At 36.2% G+C, this 21,455-nt stretch overlaps 1 protein-coding gene across 2 annotated transcripts in view; it reads right to left on the bottom strand.

The window, feature by feature from the left end:
* The window catches only part of SLF2 (SMC5/6 complex localization factor 2), a 41,655-nt gene that overhangs the window by 3,059 nt on the left and 17,141 nt on the right, over positions 1–21,455 (bottom strand). For both annotated transcript variants that reach the window (XM_077748333.1, XM_077748334.1), the window contains exons 10-19: positions 17,387–17,462; positions 16,462–16,603; positions 12,211–12,313; positions 11,145–11,321; positions 9,830–9,927; positions 8,770–8,857; positions 7,413–7,544; positions 6,873–6,950; positions 3,144–3,230; positions 104–172 (exon numbers count right to left, since the gene is read on the bottom strand). In XM_077748333.1, the coding sequence (XP_077604459.1) occupies positions 104–172; positions 3,144–3,230; positions 6,873–6,950; positions 7,413–7,544; positions 8,770–8,857; positions 9,830–9,927; positions 11,145–11,321; positions 12,211–12,313; positions 16,462–16,603; positions 17,387–17,462 (1,050 nt within the window). The remainder of the gene's footprint in view (positions 1–103; positions 173–3,143; positions 3,231–6,872; positions 6,951–7,412; positions 7,545–8,769; positions 8,858–9,829; positions 9,928–11,144; positions 11,322–12,210; positions 12,314–16,461; positions 16,604–17,386; positions 17,463–21,455) is intronic.

Here is a 21,455-nt window from a genome sequence, read left to right as displayed (position 1 = left end):
CCTAGAAGCAAGTTCTCTGTCATATTTTTTTCTGAACAGTATGAAGAAATACCATTTAGCAAAACTACTAAGAATAAAATAAAACTGTTTAATAAAATGACACCTGAGTAGGCCGACAATTCTGGATTATTTCCTGCCATTTTCCATGTATCCTGGCAACCAGGTCTTTTACCTTAAAACATCAAAAAGGGGAAATGGGATCAGATCAAAACATCCTTAACTAAAATCAATTTAATGTTTTATACAAATTATCTGATAGTTATGACAGGCCCACACCCAACAATTCAACTTAATTTTGCCAAGAACGAGAAAAAAAAAACTACTCATCTTCTAGCTTTCAAATCATAGTGATTAAGACTTTTCTTGATCACCATAATCTAAATTACTGAATGCTTAGGACTCTATTTTCCCATTAGTTACTAAAGATCATCCAGACAAAAACATATTGTCTGCCTTCAAGACACTTAGATTTTCAAAGTGCTGGCTTTTGAACACCCACATAGAGAGAAGCTGAAGTGTGGGCTTTGTTATAGGCCCTAAGGGTTTGGCTGTTCCCTGCCTTTCCAACTTCTGTTTGAAAGACTCAAGTCTGCTAAAATGATTGTCATTTGCTCCTTTCCACATTACTAGAAGATCCAAGATTCACTGTTATGCCTCTCTAGGTTTCTGCAAAGTACTATGACTCCTCTAATTTTTAATTTATTTTCTTAAAAATTTTTTTACTTTTTTTTTTTTTAATTTCTAGAGGAGAGAGAGAGAGAGAGAGAGAGACAGCGTGAACAGGGGAGGGTCAGAGAGAGAGGGAGTCACAGACTGAAACAGGCTCTAGGCTCTGAGCTGGCAGTCAGCACAGAGCCCGACGCGGGGCTCGAACCCACGAACTGCGAGATCATGACCTAAGCGAAAGTCGGACGCTTAACCGACTAAGCCACCCAGGCGCCCTTAAAAATTTTTTTAACGTTTATTCAATTTTGAGAAAGACAGAGGACAAGTGGGGCAGGAGCACAGAGGGAGGGAGACACAGGATACGAAGCATGCTTCAGGCTCTGAGCTGTCAGCACAGAGCCCAATGCAGGGCTTGAACCCCATGTCGAGTTAACTGACTGAGCCATTCAGGTGCCCCTATTATTATTTTTAAAATTTTTTTTAATTTTTGAAAGAGAGAGAGAGCAAGTGAGCGAGGATGTCCTAGCAGGGGAGGGACAGTGAGGATCTGAAGCAGGTTCTGTGCTGCTAGCAGACAGCCTGATGCGGGGTTCAAACTCACAAATCATGAGATCATGAACTGAGCCTAGCTGAAGTCAGATGCTTAACCAACTGAGCCACCCAACTATTGCTGCTATGAATCCTCTTTAAATACCAACTATATTCCTACATTTGAAGGTTTAGTAAGACTTTGTGAAGTTCAAACTTTTCTACCACTCTAGAGGTTCTCAATTAGCTCTTAAACATAATTGCTTGAGAAAAATGTTTTAAACAAGTCAGGAATTGTATAGCTGCTTTAAGTCTGTAAAGTAAATTAAAAGGTCTGCTTCTCCCCAGCCCTTTAGAGTTCAGCAGATGCAGTTTCTTGAAAACAATCACCACCTTTTCTACCACAGGTTGTGAAGAGGCAGCTTCTCTGCAGAACCATCCCCTGAAGCAATCTGCATAGATTTCTGTGCTCTCTCCACTCTTAGAAGGCCTGGCACCAGTTTACCCTGACCTCTGTAGCTTTAAGAAACAAAAACCTTGGGTGGTCCTCTTGCAGCATATCTGTCAGCAGGAGCCACTACCACCAAGTTCTACAGGCCAGTAACTCGAGTCAATGTTTAAAAGAATGTGCTTCTCTGAAACTATCTATGGTTTCCACTCTAAGGCAAAGAGCTATCCCCTACATATTTCTGAAAATCTGCAATCTGATACAACTTCATTAGTTGCTCATCTTTGTAACTACTAAAATAAATACACATACTGAATCCAAATAGGCATTGTTGAAATGACTATCCTTTACAGCTAATTAATGTAAGATATAAAGTTACGAAGCCGAAACTTCACATTTAATGACCTCTCTAATCACACTGGCAAGAAAGAATCAGCTTTACATCACAAATGCTAAAAGATGACTTGGAATAAAAAAAATCCTTAAAAGAAAAAGCTTTAAAAAAAAGTGTTACTTATTTTTGTTTGAGGAAAAACTGTCTAATCATTTTATTAATACTAAAGTTGCTTTCCTTATTCCATTATAATATTCTGCTTCTCTACTGTCTTTGAATATACTTAAGTTTTAAGAAAAAACTTTAGGAGCAAGCTCACTGCCGAATCATTTCCATCCTAGAGCTCAGACTGGGTGATGCAGAACTGAGAAATCTGAAGAATCCTTTTTAATGTATTCTCTAATGGAACATTCAAAGAATAACAGCTAACCTTTCTTCTCTATGAACAAAAGGTTTCAACCATCACAAAATTTCAGAACCACTTTTAAAACATATATATTTATTTAAACAATGCTTTTAGCCCTTGAAACTCAAGCATAAATGTTTTAATTTGTACAACAGGAAAAAAGCTAGTAAATTTCATTAGAACTGAAAGAATTTTCTCCTTAGTTGTCAGAAGCTTTAGAATAGAGAGTACAGTAAAATGAAAAATGTATTTGTTTTGACATTTTTTTTTCCTTTCACTTTTTTCTCTACACTTGGGGCACCTGCATAACTGCATAGCTGTCAGTTAAGCATCTTACTCTTGATTTTGGTTCAGGTCATGATATTGCCATTTGTAAGTTTGAGCTCCTCGTCAGATTCTGCCTGGGATCCTCTCTTCCTTTCTCTCTGACCCTCCCCTGCTCTCTCTCTCTTTCAAAAACAAATGAACTTTAAAAGAAAAGTAATCTCTACGGCCAATGTGGGGCTCAAACCTACGACCCCGAGATTAAGAGTTGCGTGCTCTATGGACTGAGCCAGCCAGGTGCCCTTCCTTTCATTTTTAATCTAGTTAGAAGTACTTAGTAGGTAGAAGATGATTTCTGTTATTAAAGGAGAAAGTCATATTTCTCATCTTATGTTATTTTTTTTTTAAAGAGAGGCTTATATGTTTCTTTTCCTCAAATATTAATATAATCAAGGTTAACCAACAAAACCTAACAATTCTCTGAAAAACATACTTACCTTAGTTCTATAAAACAGTCTTGCATCTTCCCGAATATCACACTTAACATGCTTTTCCAAAGCCCCACAGAGATGCACGAAGTGTTTCTGTGCAAAACAAACATGAGGAATGAAAGCAACTCTGAACCATTGCAAATTAACAAAGATATTATGCTGTTAGACAAAATCCATTTAAAAACCTGTCATTCTTCAGTTAGCTATTTTTGATGTTAACTATCCAACTTTATAGCAGTCATATCGGTGAAAATAGCAACTGCCACAACAATAAGACTATTAAGATTTACTCCAAGTTGACATAAAAATGTACACAAAGATGAAAGCTGTTTTGCTGTATATTAAACTACATTAATGAAAAATTAAAGCTAGAACTCAGACTGTGAAGTAATGCTCAGAAATTTAGAGTTCTTTTTTTTTTAACACATTCTGTAACTGAATATTCAAATGACAGCTAACTTACTTTTTCTCTATGAATAAAACAAGCTTTAAAAGTAGTTTCTTGGAAAATTAAGTGTCTTAAGTTTTAGAAGTATAATGTCCAAAACAGTCATTGTGTATACACTGAAGTTGGATATACTAAGGTGAGAATGTAAATGGATTCTTTTTGGAACACAAATGTGGTAACCACTATTTTATAATATATTTTATTTTATATTTATATTTTATAATAATTAAAATTTGAAAAATTTAGGACCTTAGATGTAGCAATTCTAATTCTAGTAATTTATCCAATAGAAATACTTGTATAGGTTGGTAGAGCTCTATAAATAAGCATGTTCATGTTAGTACTAGTGGAATCACAAAGAGTATACTGTTCATCAAAAAGGTTTTGAAATACTACAGTTATGAAGTGCTAATATCTTAAGGCAAAAAAAAAGTAAGTTGCAAATATGAATAGTATAACTCCATTTTTTGTTAAAGTAATTAAGTTAGTATATGCACAAATTGTGGAGAAATTTATAGGAGGGCATCGGATTATAGGAGTCTTTCACTTTTCACCTTAACATTGCTTTAAAATAGTTGAATTTTTAAACAATAATCATTGGTTTTAATCCAAAAAACAAAACAAAACACAACAAAACGTGAAGACTATATATGAACCATATAGATACATGACAATAGATTCCAACCAGGAGAACAAACATAGTTTCATGTACAATAGTGTTTATAGAATCACATGAACTACTCACTACACAAAGAAGGAAACCATCAACAAAACAAAAAGGCAATCTACTGACTTGGAGAAGATATTTGCAAATGATATATCTGATAAGGGGTTAGTATTCAAAATATAAAAACACACTGGGGTGCCTGGGTGGCTCAGTCAGTTAAGTGTCCGACTTCGGCTCAGGTCATGATCTCACGACTCAAGGGTTCGAGCCCCGCATCAGGCTCTGTACTGACAGCTACCTCAGAGCCTGGAGCCTGCTTTGGATTCTGTGTCTCCCTCTCTCTCCGACCCTCCCGTACTCACGCTGTCTCTCTCTCTCTCTCTCAGAAATAAAACAAAAAAACAAACAAAAAAAACACAGAGAAATAATCCAACTAAAAATGGGCAGAATACCTAAATAGGCATTTTTCCAAAGATGACATACAGAGGCGCCTGAGTGGCTCAGTCGGTTAAGTGTCCGACTTCAGCTCAGGTCATTATTTCATGGTTTGTGAGTTTGAGCCACGCGTTGGGCTCTGTGTTGACAGCTCAGAGCCTGAAGCCTATTTTAGATTCTGTGTCTCCCTCTCGCTCTGTCTCTCCCTTGCTGGTGCTCTGTCTCTCAAAAGTAGATAAACGTTGAAAAAACTTTTTTAAATTAAAAAAAAAAAGATGACATACAGCAAATAGGTACATGAAAAAATGCTGAGTATCATTAATTGTCAAGGAAATGCAAATCAAAACCACAATGTCATATCACTTTACACCTGTCATAATGGCTAGACTCAAAAGACAAGAAAAAACAAGTGTTGGCAAGGATGTGGAGAAAAAGAATCCTCACGTGACATCAGCAAGAATGTAAACTGGTGTGGCCACTGTGGAAAACAGTATGGAGGTTCCTCAAAAAATTAAATAGAAATACCCTATGATTCAGTTATTCTATTACTGTGTATTTACCAAAGAAAACAAAAATATTAATTTGTTATTGTTATTATTATTATTATTATTTTTTTGGAGAGACAGTGGATGCACAAGCAGAAGAGTAGGAGAGGGAGAGAGAGGGAATCCCAAGCAGGCTGCATGCCCAGCATGAAATCATGACCTGAGCTGAAATCAGGAGTTCGACATTTAACGACGGAGACATTCAGGCACTCCCAAAAACACTAATTTGAAAAACAAACAACAAACTACGAACCCCTGTGTTTACTGCAGCATTACTTACAATAGCCAAGAATGGAAGCAACCCAAGTGTCCAGTGACAGATAAATGGATAAAGAAAATGTGATACACGTACATAATGGAATTGTACTTAGCCATAAAAAAGAATGAGACCTTGCCATCTGAGACAAATGGATGGACCTAGAGGGTATTATGCTAAGTGAAATAAGTCATACAAAGGAAGACAAATACTGTATGATTTCACTTATACATGAACCCTAAAAAACAACAAATGAATAAAAAAAAAAAGCAGAAACAGGCTTATAAATACAGTGAACAAACTGATGGTTGCTAGAGGTAGGAGGGGTGAGAGAATGGCCAAATTGAAGGGCAATGGGAGATACAGGTTTCAAGTTAAGGAATGAATAAGTCATGGGGATAAAAGGCACAGCGTAGAGAAATACAGTTAATGGTACTGTAATGGCACTACATAGTGACAGATGGTAGCTATACTTGTGGTGAGCACAGCAAAATACATAAACCTGTCAAATCACTATGTCATACACCTGAAAGTAATGCAACATTGTGTGTCTACTTAAAAAAAAAAAAAAAGCAAAACAACAAAAACCAATAAAACCCCACATGAACTGTCTTGTGTCCTTTTTACAATGCCTAATAAGGAGATGCTAAGTTTTAAAATAGGTTGGAAGGGGCGCCTGTGTGGCTCAGTGGTTAAGTATCCAACTTCTGCAGTTCAAGCCCCACACTGGGCTCTCAGCTGTCAGCCTGAAGCCCGCTTCTGAGTCTCTCCTAATCTCTGCCCTTCCCCCACTCAAATGTATTCTCTCTCTCCCTCTCCCCAAAATAAAAAATAAACATTAATAAAAGTAAATAAATGAAAAACAGGTTGGAATACCTAGAGTATGAAACATGAAGACTTAAACAAGAACTTTCCCCAGAAGTACAGATTATGGTAGTATGGGAAGAACAGAATAATTCAAAATGAAAATTTTAACATGGGAAGATACTTAAGAAATGTATATCTAAAGCAGCCTATCAGTTTAATTCTGAAGGCAAATATTATTTCTAAAGAAAAAAGTAAGTGTAGAGAATAGAAGAAACCAGCTTAGAGCTGGCCCATTTGGTGACCTTGATATTCTTATTAATGTATTTATTACATTGTTGTCAAGTTATGATGGTTAAATTACACTCCAATATACAGAACATGTGCTGACAAATAATTCTTGTCAATGCTATATATGGTTGCAAAATTACTATTACTCCTCTCTTTTCAGTGTACACTGGGATTTCTATAGTAAACTCAAAGTTAACTTTTACCAAATTTTCTCCTATATAAAGAATGTTCATTCATTCCATCAACGGTGACACTTATTAAAAACAAAAGAGCACTATAAACTACCTACCCGTTGTCCAGAAGAAAAAGAATGAGAACAACTAACTTCACCAACTAAATGAAGAAGGATGTAGGTCAGATAATATGCCTGTTAGAGAAATAAATAAAACAAACACCCATGAATTATCTAACATAGATGTCATCCCAGTTTACAAATTAGGAGAGTTGCCCAGGAAGGATTAAGAATTTGCTAAAGTTAACTGAGCTGGTAAGTACGGAAAAGCCAACCACTTAGCCTAGGCTTCCTGACTTCTAGCTCAAGTGCGTTCCTTTTACCATCTCACAATTGCCCTAGTAAAAGGATTACAAAAAATACTCCCAGTATTAAATTACCAACAACCATCCTTTAACCTCAGTTCTCAACTCTCAAGATTACTGAAGAGTTTTATAACAGCAAAAAGTAAAAAATATCATTTCCTTTTTAACTGTGTTCGCTAGAATGTATCTAAGTCTCTAAATCCAGAAATGCCTCTGCTATTAGTCTGTAGTTAAGAAACTGGCATCAGTCATGCTCATATGTACTCTCTTGAGATGATCTAGCCCTGGATACCTGCTTTTCAAGCTCCAAATGAAGGCTATCATCAATAGTGCCATTTGGTTGTTCAGCCCTTTTCTTCAAGACCATTTTCTTCAACAAATCAGAAGGTTTCATTTGCACAAGATAGCGATGCAGGACTGATATCTATCAACAGAAAGAAGAGAAACGGAACAATATGAAGCAATACAGTTGTTCTTTCCCAGTCTTTTTGTCAGTGGTCCTCTGTTCATTTGGACTTCTCTAATTTTGCCTCTGTAGCTTTCTTTATAGTCCAGTGATACCAATTCTCCTTTATTTAAAAGTCCTCATTGCTTAAAAAAGATTTTAAATTAAAAGGTTCAATACTTGTAATTGAGGGGGAGACCAAATGGCATTACAACAGGGGCCAAAGGGAATGCTTTCTCTGTGAAATTATTTGAAAGTCAGCAAAGGTAAATCTCCCTGTGAGGAGAAGTCACTGAATTCTGAAAAGAATTCTCTTTTGATGTAAGTAAATATCACTGAAAGGATTGAGAGCTATTTCCCTGGTGGCTCAGAAATGGTCCCCATATATCTGGAATCGAATCTACCTGAACTCTACTATCCTTTTCAATCTCTATGTCTCTTACCACCCTGTGCATACTTCTATCATTGTTCTTACTACAGTGAACCACAAAGGCTGGTTTATTTTGTTTCAACCTAGATTACGTATTCAAGAGCAGAGTCTCTATCTAATTCATTTTTTCATCCCTAGGACCTCGTAGAGAAAAGAGTATCTTATACTGAATTGCAGTTCACATAAGAACACATCTATATCAAGTTATATGTTGAGTTTTAAAATTCCAATTATGTGTAGCCCCTGTAGCTCCCTCAGTGCTATTCATGTTTGTAAAAAACTTTCAGGGCCTGTCAGTGGAGTTTCCAGTAGACGCGTTTAAACCCACTGACATATGTATGATATATTCAGTACTGAACAAGTACTAGAGGACAACCGTGTTTAAGCTCTGCAACTTAAAGACTAATATTAAAACTGGTACAAGATGCAATTAATGTATAGTAGTTTTGCAATTTCTAATCTTGTGATAAAACTGCTAATCTTGACAAGGTGAACTAAATAGTCATATTTATATGGCATATTATGACTTTCCCAGTAGTATCCATATATTAATTCATCTAATTGTCCACAGCCATCCTATATGGTATTGGGTATGATATCAACTCCATGCAACAGATCTCATTAGTTAAGTACCATTCTAGAGATTACACAGTGTTATCCCTGAGGCTTGAGATCTAACCCCCAGAACTTTTGACCTAAGAAACATCAATTTTCCCTACACCTACTCCAATACCTTTTCCATTTGTGAAAAGAAAGCAAAAATATTATTTATACCTGAAGATTGTTGGCATTAGGGATATCTTCATGTTTCTCATCCAAAAGCTTTGAAATAATCACTAGGCTGAGGCACTGTCTCAGTTGCCTGGAATTAGAATTTAAAAGTATTTAGAATGCATTTTAATCAACACTGCTTGAGAGGCAAATGAGGAGTTCTGACTGGAAACATAGCTAATGTTTCAAGAGAAGGCAGTAGAAGAATGTATAAATTTTAAGAGAACAGTAAAATTTTCACATAAAATATTTGTACATAAAGTTAGAACTCCCTGAAACTCAGGCAAATGATTAAGAGCTTTTATCTTTGATCCTGCTGATTTACTGAGAGAAAACTATTTTATTGCTCAAATTTATTTTTACTAAAGCAAAATAAAAAGAAAAAAAGTTCACTCATTTTCTTTTTTTTACAAATAGTTTATTGTTAAGTTGGTTTCCATATAACACCCAGTGCTCATCCTCACAAGTGAGTTCATTCATTTTCATATGTGCCATCTGTATCTGTATTAAGCTGTAAGATAAGCTAAAATTGTATTTATTTTTTAAATTTATTTCTGAGAGAAAGAGAGACAGCGTGAGCAAGGGAGGGTCAGAGAGAGAGGGAGACACAGAAACTGAAGCAGGTTCCAGGCTCTGAGCTAGCCGTCAGCACAGAGCCCAGCGCGGGGCTCGAACCCACGAACTGTATGATCATGACCTGAGCTGAAGTCGGACGCTCAACTGACTGAGCCACCCAGGCGCCCCATGATAAGCTAAAATTTTAAAAAGATTATTATGGGGTGCCTGGCTGGCTCAGTTAGTGGAGAATGTGACTCTTAATCTCAGGGCGGTGAGTTTAAGCTCCACACTGGGCGTGGAGCCGACTTAAAAAAAAATTCAAGAATATTAGAAAATGTTTTAAGTATCAAGAGTCAGGCTGTCAATGCCCTTTCCCACAGCTGAATATGAAATAAAAGACTGATCTAACATTCAAGGAATGATGAAAGGGAATAAAGAACCCAAAAAGCATTTCACTAATATAAACATAAATTTTTCTTCATGCTTAATTTTCAATTTTCAATACCTTCCGCGTGATGTCCAGTTAGGGACCAGCTGTACCAACCACAGAAGGTTGTGGGGATGACTAGACAGTTCATTTATGGCCAGACAGAGTTCAGGCACCTGAAAACAAAGAATGAGCAAGATTTTTCAAAAAGGTCAGTGGAACCAAACATCTAACAGATCATCCACATCCTTTCTTGCCCTAACGGAAGCACTGACAAAAAGACCACTCATTTTTAGAAATAGCACAGAGTCTAGAACCTGCAAAAACATACACAGTACACAGATTCAATTTTATTTTAAACTCTGGGACTGAACAGATACATTTATCAGAATTTCACTAGGCTTTCAGGCTTTGTGCTACACGATACCTATATCTGTATCTAAACAGTCCTCCTTGGAGGAATCACAAATCTAAATCTAAACACATTTAAATACAGATACCAGTTTCTAAGGTGTAAAATAAGAGTTGCAGAAGATCACACAAGTTCCTGACCTGGGATTTCTTGCATTTTAGGGATCCTCAACTATGTAAGTATTCAAAGTCTAACAAAATTGCTTCAAAATAATCTCCGAGTTGGGGAGGAAAGTATGAGATGAGGGTAACAGATGAGACAAGGTTGATACTATCTTGTTAATTGCTAAAACTGGGTGATAGGCATTTAGGGGTTCATCACAGTCTCTCTCTACTTCTGCACATGTTTGAAATTTTTCCACCAAAAAAGTCTGAAAAATTCAATTTTTAAAAACCTAACAAAAATTATACATGTTTGCCTTCAAAATGGCTATAGATGTGCAACTCAAATTTTTGTTACGTGTGTGACTTTGCTTCATCATTTCATGTAGGGCTCTCCTCAGAGGTCACTTCAGAAAGGTCTTCCCTGACTGCCCTATCTGAATCACCAGAGCATCCCAGCCTTGCTATTCTTTACACCCATGTCCTGCTTTATTTTAATTTGTAGGCTTTGTTACAGCTTGAAGTGATATTATAATCTACATCCACTTTATTATCTAACCCTCTCACTAGCATAAAACTGCCACGAAGGCAAGGCTTTGTGTTTCTCACAGCTGTACCTACGTTACTGCTTGAACTACAGTAAATTCCCAATAAAGTTTTTTTTTGAATGTACAGCTGCAGTTTTAGAGAAGTTTCAGTTATCATAAATTTAAATACAGTTCCAGCAAGGAAGATCCCTTCCTCTGTTTGTTTTTTATCTGCCAAAGATCTTAACTTAGTTTAGAAACTATTAATTCTGTATGCACTATGAAACTCAAATTGTGATGGTAGACAAAAAAACCAACCCTAAAACCAATACAAAGGCTTTAAGTACAGTTACCTTTGTGTTCCAATCTCTAATGTTTTTCATCAGATTTATCAGGAGGCTTTGAAAATCCACTAGAGGAATTTGCTTCAGCTGTTTCTCCAAACTCATTTTAAACAACATTAAAATCAACAACATTATTTCACGATCCTGGTAGCCTTCCGGATGAATAGATGTACATAAGCCTAGAAACTGTGGCAGGAGTGCAGAGACAAAACAACTTAAAGAGATATATTTTACTTGAAGAGTTGAAATTTGGAAACTTTCTGACAAAAAAATGCCAAAGAGAAGTTATAGAAAACAAAACCTCAGATGTCTAGAAAAAAGGCAAAAAGAAATATGCATGTTAGTAATTAAATTAGGTGATAATTTTTTTTTCATTTTTGAGATTTTTTAAAAAATGGCTCAGTATCACTGCTTTAATTCAGCAACTAAAAAGATTTAACACTGTTACTTTTTTTTTTTTCAGAGAGAGCGAGCCCGAGTGTGCATAGGTGCGCATGTTTAAGTGGGGAAAGGGACAAAAGGAGGCGGGGAGGGGGAGAGAAGGAGGCAGGGGAGAAGAGGGGAGAGTGAGGGCACGCGCTCAAGTGAGGGCTAGTATGGGAGCATCTTAGGCAGGCTCCACACTCAATGCAGAACCTGCCTTGGGGCTCAGTCCCGTGACCCGGGGACCATGACCTGAGCCAAAATCAAGAGTCATGCACTCAAATGACAGAGCCTCCCAGGTGCCTCTGTTATTAATTCTTAATCACTAAGTCATATGGTAAGTAGTAACTTTTATCTTCCTACATTTTAATTCTAAAAAATTGTTTCCAAAAAATACTGGTTTTTAAAATTTCTTAGTAAAGGTATTCCTAGAACTACAATAATTCTGTAACTTTGATCTAAAGTTCCCTTTCACTCCTAATACTAAAACAAAATAAAAACAGCAAAAACAATGTTTAATACAAACATTACTGCTGGGAAATTCCATAGGTTGGAAATCACCTGGTAAAACGCTATTCTGTTTTAAAACAACTAGTAACAAAATGAAATGGTTCCAGTTCTGTGCTAAAGACATAAAAAGAGTTTTCCCTACCTTAACCACATTTAAAATGTTGGTTTCAGGAAGAGTTGAAAAAATTGGCTTACAAGATGAATCTCCACTTTCTTTCCCTCCCAATGGCATCTGTGTTTCAGAACTATTGAAAAGTGAATAAAACAATGTGAAATTAGGCACAAAATAAATTATTTTAAGAAATACTGAACAAAAAAAATGTAAGTTTTGCTTAGGCATAACTTACAAACAATAAATAACCATTTTAAGTTTTGGTTAATGTATATAATAGTGTAACCACCAACAGAATCAAGAAGTAGAACATTTCCATTACTGACAAAAGCCCCTTCATACCAGATCTAAGTCACTTTATCTTTTTTTAAATTTATTAAAAAATTTTTTTAAATGTCTTATTTATTTTTGAGAGAGAAGAGAGACAGTATGAGCAGGGGAAGGTCAGAGAGAGAGGGAGACACAGAATTTGAAACAAGCTCCAGGTTCTGAGCTAGCTGTCAGCACACAGCCCAACGTGGGGCTCAAACCCACGAACTGTGAGATCATGACTTGAGCTGAAGTTGGACACTGAACCGACTGAGACACCCAGGCGCCCCCAAGTCACTTTAACATCTCCCATTCCAGTAAACACTAATCTGATTTCCATCTTTATGCATTAGTTTTCCTTTGAAAACCTACTTCTTATAAGACAGTATCCTTATTGCTGTTGATGTCGGAGAACTACGCAGTCAGAAGGTGGCTCTGACTATGAAGAACTCATATTTAAAGATCTCATGAATAGAGAGCATATATAAAGAAACAATTCTAAGCACTCCAATTCTGGTTGAGGTAATCAGTGAAGGTTTGTGGAGGAGACACATAAATTTGGCCTTCAAAAGATATTTTGTTTACTTTAAAAATTGTTTTGAAAAATACCTATTTTTTGAGAGAGCGAGCGAGCATGAGAGCATGAGTGGAGGAGGGGCAGAGAGAGTCAGACACAGAATCCAAAGCAGGCTCTAGGCTTTGAGCTCTCAGTACAGAGCCCCATGCGGGGCTTGAACCCACAAACGAAGAGATTATGACCTGAGCCAAAGTTGGACGCTTAACCAACTGAGCCACCCAGGCAACAACTTTGTTTACTGTTTTCAATAAACATCTTCATATGGTTAAAAAAATCTCAAAAGGTAAAAGGCACAGTATGCTGTACAGAACTGCTCAGTCTAGACCTTCTGCCACCCATTTCCCTCCCCACAGTCACTACTAGTTTTCACCCTTCCTTCCATAGGCATTTTATGTATATGCAAATAAATATGAATATACGGCCCCCTTTAATATAAATGGTAGCATACTACTCTGTTGTGCACCTCTCTTTTTTAACTTAATATAGCTTACAGATGCTCCATAACTGTAAGTGAAAAGCTTTCTTATATTTTAAAGTCTCTGCTTGGTAGTGCTGTGTGCCTTCTTAGCTAGTTAGCTAGTTAACCTTAGGCAAATTACTTAACATTTCTGTGCCTGGCTTACCTGTAAAATGGGAGTGAAAATACTAACTAATAGCTGTACTGACTACATTAAGCCCTCAGAACTGCACTGGCACATAGTGAGCAATATACAGCTATCAGTAGTTGTGCTGATGATTATTAATGCACCATGATTTATTTAATTTATTTAACCATACTGTCTTGATCTGAAACAGTGCTTCAACAAGTGAGACAGGTAATATTTTGGTGAGCAGACACTGACGATGGAGGGGAGAGACCAGCATGAGGAAAAGCCAATGCCACAATTGGAACAGCAAGCAGATCACTTTGGTTAGAACAAAAGGGAGAGCAAAATAGAAAATAGGTCAGAGTCAAACTGTAGAGTCTTAAATATAAGATGTAAAGGTTTGAGAACAGGGGAGATAGAAATTTAAGGCTATACTTTCATAAAAGGAATCCTCCAACAATGAAAAGAATATCTTGGGAGTAGAAAGCCCCTGAGGAAAAAAATTTTTTTTTTTTTTTTTTGCATGAAAAGAGGATCTGAATTAGACTGACGCTGGGAACAAAAAAGGAAGGAACAGCTGTGAGATGAGCAGAGGAAGAACACAGGGATGTGAGAACTCATGGAATGTAGAAAAGAGAGAGGTTAGTTGTGACTCAAATTTTAAGTCTGTACATCTAACAGAATATGGTCAAGAAAAGAACTGTTTGGGGTGCCTGGGTTGCTCAGTCGGTTAAGCATCTGACTCTTGATCTTGGCTCAGGTCATGATCTTGCAGTTCTTGAGTTCAACCCCTGCATTGGGGCACTGTCATTCACTGTTTCTGCCTATCTCTCAAAAATAAATAAAATATATATAATATATATATAAAAGTGATGGAATATAGTCTATCTCAAAATTTGCTATTCAATATCTTTTTAGATACAGATTACATCTGAGCAATAAGGGAACATGTATGAAGTAGAAAGGGAACTGGAGAGGTAAGAGTTTGGCCTTAGATATACCAAGTAACAAGAATTTACCTTTCTCTTATAAGTTGAGTATATTGTTATGCTTAAGAACTACTTCTGTGATTAGTTTATTCCTTTGTCCAGTTTTCTAATAGGTGATTTTTTTCATATTAATTTGAAACTAAACCTCTGTCTATAACCAGAGTTGTTTCATTCATACATATATGTATGAATATGGAAAATTATATGAATATGTATCTTTTTCCCACTCCTTTTTGAGGTTTTCTTTTGACTTTGTATATAGTGATCACTGTCATGGAAATTTGTTTTTAATGTGGTCAAATAAGTTAGTTTTCCTTTTTATGGCTTTTGAGTGTTAGTTCTCCTAAGGCCAGTTCTGCCTCCTAACTCTTCTTTCTTGAAGACTTTCAGCATATTATTTTTTTCCATATGACTCTAGAAGCACTTGTATAGTCTCAACCTTCCCCACAAAATATCCAACTGGCATTTCTTATTCGAATTTCAGTAAATTAATGGCTTAACTTCAGAAGTTCTCACATATTTATATTAAAATGTTGAGTTTTCCTATCTGAAAGCATGTATGCTCTTTCATTTATTTAGGTCTTCTATTTTGTCTCTTCATAATGTTTTTACAGACATACCACACACACACACTCTTCAAGTTTATTCCTAGGCATTTTATATATTTTTCTTATTATTATAAATGAAGTCCAGTTTATCTTTTAAGAAAAGATTTTATTAAGGGGTGCCTGGGTGGCTCAGTCAGTTATAAGTGACCGACTTCGGCTCAGGTCATGATTTCACGGTTTGTGGGTTCAAGCCCCATGTTGGGCTCTGTGCTGACAGCTAGCTCAGAGTCTGGAGCCTGTTTCAGATTCTGTATCCCCCACTCTCTCTGACCCTCCCCTGTTCTTACTGTCTCTCTCTCCCTCTCAGAAATAAAGAAAAAACATAAAAAATTAAAAAAAAATTTATTAAAACATTTTTTAATGTTGTCTCTACCCTCAATGTGGGGCTTGAGCTCACGACCCTGAGAACAAAATCACATGCTCTATTGACTAAGCCAGCCAGATCTCTTAAACTAGGTACAATTCATCTATCTGAAGGTTACTAATTTCTCTTTATTAACTTTATTTGTACCCTGGCATCCATAACAATTTCTCTCTTTTTTAAAGCAGGCTCCACATCCAATGTGGGGCTTGAACTCATAACCCTGAGGTTAAGATTCACATGTTCTACTGACTGAGCCAGCCAGGAGCCCCATACCAATTTCTTTCTCTCTTTTTATTTGTTACAGTGTTTTAGCTGAGTGTTAGGCTCCTTCGCATACATTAACACACTTCTGCAAACAATGAAACCTTCACCAACTCATTTGCAGTTTTTAGATCTCTTATTTTTTCTCTTATCTGTTTTACTCAATACCTCCAACAGAATAATGTCAAATAACAATGGGCAGTGTTATGTAAAAAAAAAAAAAAAATTAAAGATTTTAAATGTTTCTATTTCTTCCTTGTTAAACATGATGATGACTTTTTTAAAAAAAAAATAGACTCCAAGCCCATCAGCCTGCAGCCCAATGTGGGACTTGAAATGACAACCCTGAGATCAAGACCTGACCTGAGACCAAGATTCAGATGCTTAATCAATTGAGCCACCCAAGGTGGTTCATGATGATGAGTTTTAGATTTAAAATGTGTCTAATTTATGACCCATTTTAACTTTGAGAGATAAAAAAAAAACAATAATGGGTACTGAACTTATCAAATGAATATTAACTACTATTGTATTACATATTGCTTAAAAGAATGTTCTTGAAGTTAATTATGAAAAGAAAACTTACACTAGATTGTCTTCATTAAAGTCTGGTTGAAGATTCTCCAAAGGAAACAAAGACCTAAAATCAATTCCCATATTGAAAAACACAGCTGCTATATCAGATAATGATGGGATCCAGGGCCAAACTGGTGAATCACTGAAGGTATCTAGTTAATAGAAAAAAATACTTTATTCCAAATTCTAGGTTCACAAATGCAGTCTGCATGTGAAACACGGATTATTACTTTGATTTTACAGAAATGACATCTGGTAATGATATGTAAGCAATATAGTTAATCAGAATGATTACACAGGAATTATAGGCTTTTAAGTAAAGGTGAAGGAAATGACATTTATGAAAGTATCTGAGAGTGACGATGAATAAATGGGTGTAACTCAGGAGGAAGTAACACATTTTGAAAAGTCTGAAAATAACAATGGTAAAATTTCAACTACTGCTAATACAAGAGGATTTTACCATCTCCAGTGCTCATATAGTTTCAATTCTCAAAACAAATGAAACACATAAATCATAATGCTTGTTTAATTTAAGGGATCTCAAAGGTGAGAAAGCAATTGTTATATTTCTATAGTGGATATTTTCAATCTCCTCAGTGCATAATCAGTACAATACTTGTTTACCAATATGTCAATTAAAGAAAATAGCTAAATAAACAAACAAACAAACAAACTTGCTATTTCCACTTACCCAGGATAGTAACCCATGAGTTGGTAAATATTAGGTAAGGGTTGTCACGTCAAGATCTTATACCCTTTTTCTCAATGCAACTAGAAAAATGCAGATACTCATTTTTGACTCGAGTTTTATTTTAGATCACAAACATTCTTTATTCTATATTTCTGAATAACTTAAATGTTGAGCAATATGAAAGACTGTGTACATAGCAACCAATAATTCACACTGCTAATCAGTAAATTTATATACTCACCATTTCTAATCGTTATTTCCATCAATGTACTTAAAATCTGCACAGACACAATACAGTCTGTATGAACTGACATCATCTGCCAAAGTAGATAAGAGTATTAAGAAAGAAGAAAGAAAATGAGCATTTATTTGCCATGCATTTATAAAAGTGTTTTATGTGCATTTTCCTTAATATGGTATTTTATGTGCCTTTCATTTTAATGCTTTATAATAATCTTATGAAGTGGTCATACATCATTACATATGAGCAAACAGGGTCAGAGAATTAAAACTTAACTCTACCCAAAGTAATACACGAGGAGTTGGAAATTAAATCCAGGTCTGATTCTAAAATCAGGGCCCCTTCCATTCAAACATGCTGATCATTTTTATCTTTCATTTAAAATTAGACAAATATAACATTTGAAAACTATCAAAAATGGCTTTCTAGTTCATATCATGTAACAAATTCCAACAACCATCAAGGAAAAGGGTGAATGATAGTGGATCATAGGCAAAAATCAAGTCACAAACTAGTAAAAGTATTTGAAAAGATGTAACATGTAAAATAATATATCGATATTTTAAAGATATTCAATATCACTAGTAACCAAAGAATAATCAAAGAAATTCAAGAGAAATGACAAAGCTATAATTAGCTTGTTTTTTTTTTAATTTATTTTTTTAAATGTTTTATTTCTAGGAGAGAGAGAGAGACAGCGTGAGCAGGGGAGGGTCAGAGAGAGAGGGACTCACAGACTGAAACAGTCTCCAGGATCTGAGCTGGCAGTCAGCACAGAGCCCGACGCGGGCCTCAAGCCCACGAACCGCGAGATCATGACCTAAGCGAAAGTCGGATGCTTAACCGACTAAGCCACCCAGGCGCCCCTATAATTAGCTTATTAAGAGAAGCTTGATTTTGGGATTGTTAAAGATCAAGAATATTGATAATATTGTGTTCACAAGGGTATGAGGAAAGAGGTAGTATGCTCAGTGTAAGTATAATTTGGTAAAATTTAAAAAGCAATTTGGTAAAACTTAAAAAGCAATTTGATAAAATTTAAGCAAAGTTATTGTCTTTATAATTTGATCTAGTTAGCCTTTTTACATACAGAAATTTATATGCAGAGGCATATAATTTAACTTTACAAGACCAGTTTTGAGGAACAAAATCTCAAGTCTAAAAAATTTTTAAAAAATCATATGACATATTGAAGTTTTATTTTTTTATTTTTTTAATGTTTGAGAGACAGAGAAAGCAAGCGAGTTGAGAACACATAAGAAGGGGAGGAGCAGAGAGAGAGAGGGAGAGAGAGAATCGCAAGCAGGCTCCACACTGTCATGGCAGAGCCTGATTCGGGACTCATACTGTTGAACCATGAGATCATGATCTAAGCCAAAATCAAAAGGTGGATCCTTAATTAACTGAACTACCCAGGTGCCCCTGAAAGTAATCTTAAGGTGGTTTTGTAGGGGAAAATATTTCTCTTTCCCTTTTGTTTTGGAGCCGTAGATTATGATTATAGTAAATTTAAATCTAACACATAAGGGAGAATAACTCAAACTCTAGTTTCAATCAGGCATATCTGTGTCACTGTATGTTTGTATTTGGGTCATTTATGTGTTTGTGCCATTTTCAAAATCAGCCTGTGTCAGTCTGTTACAATGCTTGTGTTATGTTTTGCCACTAGTGGGCAGCACCATTCAAAGGCATGTTTGGAAACAGGACAAGTTTTGGATAACAATCTTTTTTGGGTGGTAACCAATTCTAAAGTGGGCAACACAGTACTGGGAGATAAGTAAATGTGTAAAGAGGTGTACAGAACAATCTAATGTCTATCTGTTGAGACCGTGTTAAATAAATCATAGCATAACACTACAACAGAATACTACATACCTCTACTAATATGAAAATAATAATGTTATCAGAAATAAAAAAAATCATAAAACAGCACATATTCTACTTTATACTATCATACAGCAATCTATGTGCACACAGAGAACAATCCAGAAAACACTAAAATATAACAGTACCTGGAAACTGGGGAGACTAATGCCTCTTAAATAAGAAGAAGCCTTAAAAAAATATTTTTTTCATTTTACTTGAACTTTTCAAAATCAGGTGTGAATTCCATTTGAAAAAGTTTTTAAAAAGTAGTAAAGTGTCTTTCTAGTTTTAGACACTTATTCTTTTTTTTTTTTAAATTTTTTCAGTGTTTTATTTATTTCTAGGAAAGAGAAGACAGCGTGAGCAGGGGAGGGTCAGAGAGAGAGGGAGACACAGAATCTGAAACAGGCTCCAGGCTCTGAGCTGGCAGTCAGCACAGAGCCCGACGCGGGGCTCGAACCCACGAACTGCGAGATCATGACCTAAGCGAAAGTCGGACGCTTAACCGACTAAGCCACCCAGGCGCCCCTAGTTTTCGACACTTATGATAAAATCAGGAAAATGCAAACATTTTAATTACCTTTTAACATATTTACAAATTGTTAGGACCATAGATTTCATTTTTTTATGGCTGAATAATATTCCATTGTGTGTGTATGTGTGTATGTGCTGCATGTACAACTTTATCCACTCATCTATCAGTAGACATTTGGGCTGCGTCCATAATTCGGTTACTGTAAACAATGTTACAGTAAACATAAGGATGTATATATCCTTTTGAGTTAGTGTTTTCGTATTCTTTGGGTAAAAAAGATTAAAGAAAATGTTAGATAACATTAAAATAAATTCTGACACACTTTCTAAAAAGGAAAAATAGTTATAAGTTGGTATGTCTGTCCATCATGAAAAATGGACTTGGAATTGAAAAGGAGAGATGAGACAAAGTGTTTTACACAGAGAAAGTGTTTAATGAATGGCTATATTAGTTTAGTTTTCAAAGAATAAATATGAAAAGTATAAAAACTGCTTACATGAAGATATGCTTCTATGTTATCATCAGGGCTTTAAAGACTGTAACGATGAGGGCACCTGGGTGGCTCAGTCACATGAGCATCAGACTCTTGTATTTTAATTTTTTAATGTTTTTTAAAAATTTATTTCTGACAGAGAGAGACAGCATGAGCAGGGGAGGGTCAGAGAGAGGGAAATACAGAGTCTGAAACAGGCTCCAGGCACCCAGCTGTTAGCACAGAGCCTGACGCGGGGCTCAAACTCATGAACTGTGAGATCATGACTTGAGCCGAAGTCGGACACTTAACCGACTGAGCCACCTATGCGCCCTGAGCATTGGACTCTTGATTTCAGCTCAGGTTGTGATCTCATGGGTCATGAGTTCAAGCCTCACATTGGGATCTGTGCTGGTAGTGCAGAAATTGCTTGTGATCCTCTCTCTCTGCCCCTCTCCCATTCATACTCTCTCTCTCTCTCATAAACATTTTTTAAAAAGGCCATGAGGACCCACATCAACAAGATAAAATTTAACACAGATAAATGCAAAGCTTTAAGCTTAAGAGAGAATTGTTTGCACATATAGGTGGATTAGGAGGAAACTAATAGAGGACCACGAGGGAGAAGAAGGGGAAAAAAGTTGGGGAGAGGGAGGGAGGCAAACAATGCTGAGAACAAAATGAGGGCTGACGGGGGAGGGGGGAGAGGAGAAGAGGGGTGATGGGTATGGGGGAGGGCACTTGTTGGGATGAGCACTGGGTGTTATATGGAAACCAACTTGACAATAAACTATTTAAGAAAAAACAGAAAAAGAAAAGATATATTACAGAATTAGAGAATAACAAAACCTAGCAGGACTGCAAATGAAATTTTGAATTATAGTAATAAAAATAAAAATATGTCAGTGAGTAGGTGGGTAAGAGTCTCACTGGAGACTGTTATTAAGAAAGGCCTTATCTGGGGGCAAAGTGTCCAACTTCAGCCTAGGTCATGATCTCATGGCTAGTGGGTTCGAGCCCTGTGTTGGGCTCTGTGCTGACAGCTAGCTCAAGAATCTGGAACCTGTTTCAGATTCTGTATCTCCCTCTCTCTCTGACCCTCCCCTGCTCACTCTCTCTCTCTCAGAAATAAAGAAAACATTAAAAAAACAAACAAACAAAAAACCCTAACAAGCCAGATCCTAAAAATATATATT

This window comes from Crocuta crocuta, unplaced genomic scaffold, assembly GCF_008692635.1.
Source record: "Crocuta crocuta isolate KB4526 unplaced genomic scaffold, BGI_CrCroc_1.0 scaffold619, whole genome shotgun sequence".
NCBI lineage: Eukaryota > Metazoa > Chordata > Mammalia > Carnivora > Hyaenidae > Crocuta > Crocuta crocuta.
The sequence above is the reverse complement of the archived record's forward strand: the minus strand, read 5'-3'. Positions and strand labels throughout refer to the sequence as shown.